At 36.5% G+C, this 10,786-nt stretch overlaps 1 protein-coding gene across 1 annotated transcript; it reads right to left on the minus strand.

The window, feature by feature from the left end:
* Positions 1 to 1,571: 1,571 nt before the first annotated feature.
* Positions 1,572 to 8,573, minus strand: pnpla2 (patatin-like phospholipase domain containing 2). Its single transcript, XM_034141167.1, has 9 exons — positions 8,121 to 8,573; positions 7,107 to 7,339; positions 6,728 to 6,793; positions 5,746 to 5,955; positions 5,566 to 5,626; positions 4,658 to 4,864; positions 3,611 to 3,743; positions 2,969 to 3,091; positions 1,572 to 2,829 (listed from the first exon to the last, which is right to left on the minus strand). The coding sequence occupies exons 1-9, from the start codon at positions 8,305 to 8,307 to the stop codon at positions 2,532 to 2,534; spliced, it is 1,518 nt and encodes a 505-aa protein (XP_033997058.1). The 5' UTR covers positions 8,308 to 8,573; the 3' UTR covers positions 1,572 to 2,531.
* Between the last annotated feature and the right edge of the window lie 2,213 nt (positions 8,574 to 10,786).

Here is a 10,786-nt window from a genome sequence, read left to right on the forward strand (position 1 = left end):
TGGTTTTTAATAGTGCTGCATAATACTTAGACAGATCATGTTTGTTTGAGGGATTTATTACAAACACTTTTCTATACTAACAATTCTCTCTAAAATTCCTCAGGAGACATGTATTTACATTGGTTTCTTATTAACACTACTTGTGTTTATCCTTTTTATTATTGCAAGACATGCTTGTTACTTGTATCTTGTCCTGTACCTGTTTTTGTATAATTGTTTGCACCTTATGGTCATCTGTTGGTTCGTTTGTTTAAAGGGGGACTACTAGGGTATACAATAATGTACCTCTAGCCTACAGTATTAAGGATAGATAGCAATGAAGTCTCTGTTTCCACATATCTTACTTTGTGAGTCATTATATTAGTGACACATAAGGCCAATGTAACACAGATTGTACGATATGCACTCCACCTTAAAACTTCAGAAGCTGTCTCACATGTAAAACAAGATTAGGAAACAGGTTTGAGAGTCCCTTTTCCCGACATCACTTGAAGGCACTGTGACGTATCTACGCAACAACGATGGGCAATGACGAACATAAAAAGTAAATGTTCCTAAAAACACAAAAAAATATTTCGTCTTTATCAAGGGCAAACATCCTTCGCAACAAACCACCGCTGGTAACGCTGTGATGAGTGTTGTTATGGTTTATGAGCAGGATGACTACACCAGGGGATTCCCGATATGCGCCTCTAGTTTAGACAGTACGGTACTCTGACTATAGTAAATCCTTCTTTATAATGGCAGAATTTGCTAACATTTGACTTATTATTGAGATGTATTAAGTTAATAGATTTTAAAGTAACGTAGTTCAAGCATAGACTTAATCTGCGTCTCCTTTACATTTTACATTTTTTTTGTAGTTTTATATACAAATATTTTTAAAAAGTAATGTTTTTAAGTCTTATTTTGATCCCTTTATTTTTTCATATTAAATATCTTTATATCGTTTTTTCAACTAAACTATATCATGTCATGTTCTGTCCTCCATACCTGTGTGCTCGTTGTGTGCATTTTTCTAGTTGTATTTGTATTCTTATTTCAGTTTGTATACATAGCTTTTAATTAATTGTTTCTGTTTATCTGTAATCATGTGCATGTGCTGCTGAAACACTTGAATTTCCATAAAGGCTTATCTCACTTTATACATATTTCAAATATCTATTTCTATATTCACAAAACCAAAATAATTGTATGGGATTATTGGTTTATTTTTTCTTCAGAGCTTCTGGTTTTTCTAAGGAGTTTTTTATGATTCAAATAACACAAAATAAATGTAATTAATTCAACCTGTCAGTTTTCCACCCTATAGTTATTGTTTAACTGTGTCCTGCAGTGGATTAAAGAGCTACAGTATTCCTGTGCTTTACAGTCACAAGTAGTATCTATCAATTATTTATAATTTTGCTGGGATCATCTGGAAACCTCCCAAAACTCCTTCAAGTCCCTGATTCACTGTTTGTTTAATGTGTAATGTTCCCTGCTCTGTGCACACTTTTCACCGTGAGTCGGAGCTTTTTCTGGATCATTGTCTAAAAGTACTCACACCACAAAACACTCATGGGCTGCAGTCAATGTTAAATAAGTCAATTGTATTTAATGATCACATAAATATTATTCCCTCCAACATTTAGGCAATATGGTCAATTTACTTGGCAATTATTTCAATGCATAAGGCACAACAGTCAGTTATTTCTTATAGTACACAAACAAGAATCAAGTATTCAACAGGTAGCTTACCTAATTAACTCGGAAAGTGCAATTCAGATTAAACCGATTCTTTGATTATGAAAATATAATAAATATGTAATTTAAAATAGTAATTAATTAATTAAAATAGTTTTTACTCACATGTAAGTAAAAAGATAATAAAACACACTTCTATGATTGGGAAAAACAGGGCAGAGCAGTCTTTTATAAATAAGTTTAAAGAACAAAAGTAAAAAACCAAAGACAATGTCTTTTTTTTTTTACAACACTGCATTGACACTAATGCATCACTATTGGAACTTGCAACAACAGACTGGTGCGTTCCACTGTTGGTCAGTAGTGTTTCAGAGCTGATGCAGATGCAGAAGGAACCATAGATAGAAAACAGTTGTTTTACATCTATGGGACGAACACTGTTGGTCTGACTACATTCCACAAACAAATAAACACTCGCTTATTTTAAAAATGCTACTTAAAGTGTGCATTATTGTTTGTAGTGCCCTGTAATCTTAGTCTGTTCATGTTCATGTTCATGAGCACATTGAGTTACAGACACACTGTCTATGGGTTTTCTTGATTTCATTGTAGTTAAAGACTTATTTAATTGTCATGTATAATTAAACAAATATATTTAATACACATTGTGTGTACATTTGGTAAATGATTAAAATGTCCAACCACTATACAAAGTGGTTGATGAGATCACACATTTCTTTCTGATAGAATATCTAAAGTTGGGTTCAGATAATTTTGAAATGTTTCTTGATCTGGAATAAATCAGTTTAAAGCTCAGTGCTGCAGCGGAAAGCTTTCAGAAGATCTTAGGAGCTGCTGATGGTTTCTTCAGAGTCAGCAACAGGAAGCATTGTGAGGCCTTCAGCGGAGAGGGTGGAGGGAGGACTCTGATCTGCTGACTTTGCTCCAGCTTTGAAGGAGCCTTGCAGGTCCATGTTGATACACAGCACTCCAGACACCAGCTGCTTCTTGTACTGGTTGAGACGCACGAACGCATCCACGACTGAAGAACGTCTCCCATTCACCCAGCTGGGGAACAGGCTGGTGGAGCTGGACTGGGACGGGAGGGACTGGTAGTGGTGGAGCTCCATCTGCCAGGATAACCTACAGTAAGAAGTGGTAAAGAGAAGTCAATGTCAAAGGGGAGCTTGTTGTGATGAATCTACATAGATGTCTTTTCAGTGCTTGTAAAAAATTGCTCATATTATTGAAGTTGTCTCTGTCTAACGGCACAGTCACCTACCTGGTAGAAACATGCTCGGTAATGCTTTTAGAGGCCTGGCCAAAAACATGCTGTAGGATTTTCCGTATCTGCTCTTGCATCCATCCCACATCATCATGTATATCTGGCAGCCACTCCAGAAGTCTACACACAGGGTATGTTGAAGTTAGTCCAATGGCACAGAAGGCCATTCCAGTATTTTGATGTCACAATGGTCAACAGTGTAACTAATCAATGAAAACAGTCAACAAATTCTACTCAAATAGAGCATTTAAGTTTTCTGGAAACACTAATCATCGCACAAGTTCACTTTTTTTTAACATATTTATTGTTATGTATTGAAGTGTAATGAACACATTTTTTAACATACTAATTTCTTGTTTCTTTTTTTCTTAGAATTTCACTCTATATATATATTTCTATTGCAGAATTTGAGCAACTGTAATATCATTTTTTTTCCCTCGGGAGTCAATACAGTATTTCTGATAAAAGACCCAAGTAGATATACAGAGTTGGTACTGCACTGTACTGTACTGTACTGTACTACACTGTACTGTACTGCACGGTACTACACTGTACTGCACTGCACTGTACTGTAGTACTACTCTGAGTGCACATGTAATAAGGAGGGAATGGGACCGACATAATTAAGTCCTTCAGTACCTGAGTGTCATGGACATGGCAGACTCCAGAGGCAGTGTGTAGGGCAGCATCATGGCGGAGGCCATCCTGACAGGAAGCAGGTTGCTTAGCGACTGCTTCAGGCTCCTCCTCTCCATGCAGGCCTCGATGAGAGCTGCAGAGGGAGGCAAAGAGGACCAGCGGTCACCTCAAACTACTCATGGAATCACACATTAACACTCATGAGCTAAACAGGAGAAATATGAACAGAGAACACAACAGTGTTTCTTGTAGGCAGATACAGCATTTCAGTGTGCTCTAGTTCATACTATGTTTGAAAAAAGAAATATTTTTAAATGGAAACTACAGCTGCAACAATAGTCCATCATTACTAATAAATGGCATATTTTGATAATCAATCAGTTGTTAAAAAGTCATATTTCAAACAAAAATGGCTGTTTTTAGCCTATCAAATATGTCGGTTCTTTTGCTTTTCTTAGTTGTATTAAAGTGAGTAACTTTAGGTTTTGGGCTTACCAAACAACACATTTAAAGACACCACCTTGGACCTTTAGTACTGGAATGGACATTTATCTCTATTTTCAGATATTACGTTAATGATGAATGGATTACTGTAATCTCAAAAATAATTAGCAAATTGATTGATAATAAAATCATCGTAATTTGCAGTCCTCATGGAAAGTTGAAATGACCCAGAATATTTGTGAAAGTACTGTTGTAATATACTAATATGTTCAAATGACCTCAAAGGACCATACTTCACATTAGAACTAACCATAATACAGCATATACTTCATTTTATAATAAAATGAAGTATATGCTGTATTATGGTACTTATCCGATTATCAAAAAAGCATCCTGTTGTATATAATCTGTGTTGTATATAAACTGTGATGAATTATCTAATTTAAGTATGTTGTAAGTGTAAGAAAAGAAGAAGAAAACATATTTCAAAACTCTAAACCACTACAGCACACTGTGGATTTAATTATTGGATAGTGAACTACATATACAGACACATCCCATAGTTTTTCTTGCACTTCCGTTCACTTGTTCTTCTTATATTACCTTTGTGCAGGGTGGGTGGAAGGTGTTGGATGAACTGCTCCTCTTCTGAGGTACTGCAATAAACCGCCACTGCTCCCTGGTCCACATCAGGCTTTTCCTCCTCTTGGTCACTTTTATTTTCTTCCTTATCATCATTATAATCCTCATTTGCTTCACCATTAGTCAGCAGGGGTCTGTCTCTGTGAGGCCCGTTGAAATTAAGCAATCCTGCAAACAGAAGCAAAATGTCATGACATTATTTTGTCTTCTCTGTGATCAATGGTCAGGTAATAAGTTCAACTATTAAACTGGTTTATAGTAATCTCCCTATTCATAAACATTGATTTCTGTCATATCATTTGAGAAATCATATCATTTGATTATGTGGTTACAAATGGCCAAACATTAATACATTAACAAAAATAATGAATGACACTAAAGAGAACATCTAAGTACAAGTATCTTCTGGCCAGAGGACAAAAACAACACTCAGGCTTGTTATAACTGAGAGGCAAGTGAGAAAAGAAAAATGTGATCATCCTATTTATTTATTCTGAACTGAATTGTATTAATTGATGTGTTTTTGACCTAAAAATCGTTAAAATCATCAAGATAAATTATTTTTCTGTTATTTTTCTGTTTTTCGTTGTAATAATAATTTTGGCCACAAGAGGCAGAAGTGCACCACTATCCCATGTTATGATAATAATAATAATAATAATAATAATAATAATAATATAGTGTATGTTTGCAGGTCATCTCACACTACTGGCATGTCTTTCTTTGATAGAAAAGTATGGTCTGATGTATAAATAACCTTTTTTCTCTTCTCGTTTGCCTCTGAGCAATAGTGACCTAATTCCTTTTAACAGATCATAACATTATTTTGAGAATGTTAGAAGAAGAAAATATATAACACTGTTTCTTACCATTCCTCTTTAAAAAGTGCATACCATCTTTATATCCCTGCTTACACATGGCCTTCATAACCTGCACCCAAAACAAACAAACACAGGAAGTCCACTGAGTTTACTCCGGTTCAATCCATTGATCTGTAGGTGTGTGTCTTTGTGTTTGTGGATCAGGAAGGTGTTAAACACGAGACATACCAATGGGTCTGGAGGGAAGAGGGCCTTGGAGACTCTGTAGAGGTTTGTGAGAGTGAACTGGATGCTTGTGTTGGTAAATCTCAGCTCGTGTATGTTGGTGGAAGTGTCTCGGGGGCAGATGTCGCTCTCTCCGGAGAACGGAGACACGGTGATGGTATTTTTCAGTTCATACTGAGGCAGGTTGTCTGTGATTCCTCCGTCTACATATCGCTGGATGATAAAAGAGAAATACTGAGAACCAACAGAAATATACAGAGCCTTGAGATGCAAGAGAAAAAAATATTCTGGTAGATAATTATCTAAATCTGATCCCAACAACAATTGCATCCTGTGAAGACTTTACGAGAAGAAATATTAACTTTTTTTTCATTTATTTCAAAAGGATCATTTTTCAAAGTCATGGTTGTTGTTGTTGTTATTGATTTTAATTAAGAGACTACAGTCCACCACTACTCCCTGTTCTTCAAAGGAATTTAAGAATAATAGTATACTTCAGCCCTGAGTATTAAAACAACACTTTAAAACTAAATGTTCCTGTTTTCAGAGAAAATAAATGGATAACAGCTTGTCTTTATCAGAGCTGGTGAACTTTTAAACTATAATGTGGGCGTGTGGCTCTGCCACTCTGATATGTTTGCCCTGCTCTTAAAACCCGTCACAAAGGCTTCAGAGGGAGGGTGGGCGCGCTGCTGTTGCTCAATGATATTGCTCAGAAAACCTTTGCACTAAAGACATGTCCAGAAAAAAAAGGAAAACACTGCATTCCCCAATTCCCCGAGGAATTGTATAATCATTGTTTCCATACACATGTCATTGAACACAAACACATTCCTGGGGAAGGGAAGCCTCTGATGGGAGCAGTTATAGATAAGGATAAGTGCCAAAAGTAACAACGACAAACACAATGAGAGGAAATATTTAGACTAAATATTGACAATATGAAGACGGTGCACACATGTTGAAAAATATTGAATCTACTCACCACTCCTTGCAGTGTGGGAGGAATAAGGCCAGAATACACAGGGATGAAAGCACTGCAGACAACTGCCTGGTTAACGAAAGAGATAAAATAAGACATTATTATAATATTATTATTATTATTATACTTGGATCACATGTTAAACTATATATTACAATGTAACTGAAATGCTGTACTGTTCTTAAACGATGCTTCAAAGTTATTATTCTATAGTTGAGTCAAATAAAGAGTCACTGACAGATCATAATTTTTTTGTCCAACTAACATTACAACCCACAAAGATGTTCAATTCTAATCTCATGGCAAACCTTCCATGGTTTACCGCATATTATCAGAGTTGAGATTAAAATAAACTAAAAAACTATACAAAATAAAGTCCCACCTGCACCACCTCCTCCATGTTGTTGAAGTGGGACACCAGGACATTTTCTCCATCGGTCACTCGGGTCAGAGAGATTCCTAGCCGTCCGTTAGCCACATGGTGAGAATCAGCTGGCAGGGTGCGCAGCAACATCTGACGCATCATCTTCACCAGGTTAAAGGAAGGATGCAAGGGTCCAAGGAATCGCTTCCTCGCCTCCTTGGCCACATCGATGATCCCTGCACCAGTCTCTCCTGTTTGGGGATGAATTAAGTTCTTTATATAACTGTACTTTACATGACACAATCAGGAAATGTAGATGTTTGGTTAGATAGTGTACCGTACATTATTTAGAAAGGCAAAACTTGTGTTTTAAGGTTCTTACTTGAATACTTCTATTTTGTGCCACTTAATATTTCATTCTGTCACAAATCAGAAGAAAATCATAATATTTTACTTTTACCTGACAGCTGCAGCAAGTTCAAAGATACTATACGTTTTAAATACTAAAAGGTACCATATAGTAGAAATATTAGTAATACTATAGTTTCTTTAAAGACTCAGATTCATATTAAAAATACAAAATGTGATCAACAAATATTGTATACAGTATCCTGTATTATTAGGTGAAGAAAACACTTTATTGAATATTACTTTGAAATGTTTTACTTCTTCCACTACCTCTAAATGCAATAACATAATTGAGTATAGTACAGCAGAATATAATGTAATTGAGTATATGGTACAGACAGTATGGTTTAGCATATTCTAATATGATAGGCTAATATAATTCATAATAAAAGTAATAGCAATTCAACTATAGTATGAGATAAATGGTAAGTAGGCTATATCATACAATGATTAGTAGGCTATTTTACATATGTTCAAAAAGCTATTTGCTCTTTGCAGTTTACAGCAAAAGCCTTTCAAAGTTACATAGAGAGTAGCATCTTGGTTGTGTTTTTTGTTTTGTTTTTTTAACAGCATCTTTCCCCCTCCTGCTATGTTAAACAATCAAAGTTACTTAATACTTACCAAGACACACTCCAGTGACCAGCGCACTGGCGGTGATAGCTCCGGCTGAAGCCCCGTATATGTGCCTGGCGTTGTACACCAGAAAGGGCGCCTGCTCCAGCAGACAGCTGGCCACTCCGACGTGGTAGATACCCAGGAAGCCGCAGCCTGCAAACGAGAGGTTCCACGGCGAGTCTAGAGGAAACATGCCGCCGGTGCCGTCCGCAGCTGGGGCAAAGTTGGGGCAAATGTCGCTGCTGGTATGGTTAATAACTGAAATATGAAGAAAAAAAACCGGCCGGCGTTCTTAAGTCATTAATAGTGATGCCTCTTTATATGCTGTCTTGAGGATAATGGACTTTGTCTGCTAACTGTTTTTAGCTTCAAGCTAACAACAGAAGACACTTGTCGTTGTTAAATTGAATTAATTTAACAACAGAAAAACTCTCTTGTGATGCAGCCAAACCCTGTAAGTTAATGTCATTATCAGCCCTAAGTTAGTTAAATACTACATGAGGTGCCAATGGGAGTAGTTTGTATCTCACATTGTTGTTCTTCTTCGGGAGAAGCCGGCTTGTCCAATCACAATCGACACCACAAAGCCAAGGGACCAATCACAATTTTTTTAAATCCACACCGCTGTGACAAGGGAAGTCAATGAGCGGGCACTCTTGACAGCTGTCAAATGTGTTGTCCCCTGGCAGAACAACACGTTTCGTTTTGTCCTTTCTAAATGTTTCTCGTTGATAGTGTTTTTATTTGTGTCAGTCGATATCAACTGATTAGGCTTTATTGGGACTTTCTTTGGTGATTCTTAGTAAGATGAATGTTTATTGATTTCCCACTATGCAATATTGGCTAAACAAACCTATTGTTATCAATGAAACTCAAATAAGGCAGCCTGCACTAATGGTTTTCTGTTTTTGTTGTGGTAGTGGTAACACAATTCTTTACTAAATAGTAAATTGTAGTAGGGTTTCATAAGAAGTAGTAATGAAATAACAAATATCTTACATTTAAAGTACAACAAACAATAACAATGAAATGTTTTTCTGGAACACTTCCTAGAATAAACTATTCGCCGAATTAGGCTGCAAATAGTTCATTTTTGGTGGCACTGATCCAAGTTCGGTTTCGTACACAGTTCCTGAGGGAAAATATGGTGTTGTGAAACCACTATAGAGGTCACTGTCTAAAAAAAGTAAATTTCTCTATTCTCAAGTGTGACAAATAACAGTCAAAGCTGCATTGCCTAGTTTCCAACGGACCCAAAAGTCTCAGGTTAACAGGGGGTGTATAGGGTGGGCAGTGGTCAACAAGGGCCTACAGCAAACAAACAACATGTTGGGACCAGTTTGAAGGTTTTATGTTAAAGTTAACACGTTTGTATTATACTAAAATCATGTAAAGACTCCCTTTGGTGTCCCAAAAAAGACATTCTGGCTAAACTCCAAGAAAAGTGATTCAAAAGAAGACTTGTTCCTTACCAGATGATGACAGCTGCACTGGGTGGTTTCCTAAGGATACATTTGTTATTTTACCCAAATTAGTAATTTGAACCAATGTCTCCCTTTGGCACAGTGTTTCTGTATTGCACACATTCTTTCATAAGTAAATGGTTTCACACAAAGTGCTGAACTTTTGAACTTATTTCTTCAAAATAGTTAGAACAAATGGGCACGTATGATAAAAACAAGATGTAACCTTTTTGAAGAAGGGTGATCATTTGTACAAATATATTCAATCTATAATTAAATACATACATGTAGTCTATCCATTACAGTCTAACTTGTATTAATAGTCATTATAACACTGAAACCAAAAGAAGTATAAGTAATTATTCGTTTATTTATTCATTGTTCAAAAGGGATTGCAAAAATGATTTGAAAAAATATGTTATACTATTATTATTATTATTATTATTATTTGATAATACATTCACTAAGGTGTCTGCCTAGTAAATCTAAAAAAAACATTAAAAAGAGACATATTTGGGTATAGATAGTTTTTCTGTTATACAATTTAACATTTACTCATGATAAATAGACCCATACGGGCCGATCATGCAGGCTGCATGGGGCCTCACATTGCGCAGGGGGCCTCGCGCAGGGGGCCTCGGCTTATGAGCTCGGCTTGTCACAGTTCTCAGCGCAGTTCTCAGCCATTTACCATTCATTCAAATGTTATGCCTTTTATCTGCTAATGTACAGGAGAAAGAGTGATAAGCTGTCTGTCTAGTTGGCTTACGTAACAGTTAAAGTGTACAGCCTAAAACACATGGAGCATTTTTTCCCCTTTTAATTATTTTTATGTCAATTTTCAATGTGAAAATATTGACATACTCCTAAACAGTCATCAATACTTTAGCAAAGAAAGCATCTACCAAGCACTATTACCAGTGTTGATACTTTAAACATTTAAATGACATATAATACAATTGTTTTTAGCTTGAGTTATGTGAAACTAAGGTCTGTTTTATTTATAATTTAAGAACACACTCCCAATAGACTAACGCGGCAGCAGACTAAACAGCGCCGCCCGCTGGCCGAGCAGGTCAGGAGCACACACGTTGACACCGTGGATGAAACAAGCGTCCCGCCCAGAATTGAAACTTTGGCGGCGCTAGCTCCATGGCGCTCGATTACATAAACGACAACAGCCGGAGAGGCGGGGCTCCTCACTTTTAG

This window comes from Trematomus bernacchii, unplaced genomic scaffold, assembly GCF_902827165.1.
Source record: "Trematomus bernacchii unplaced genomic scaffold, fTreBer1.1, whole genome shotgun sequence".
Classification (NCBI taxonomy): Eukaryota; Metazoa; Chordata; class Actinopteri; order Perciformes; family Nototheniidae; genus Trematomus; species Trematomus bernacchii.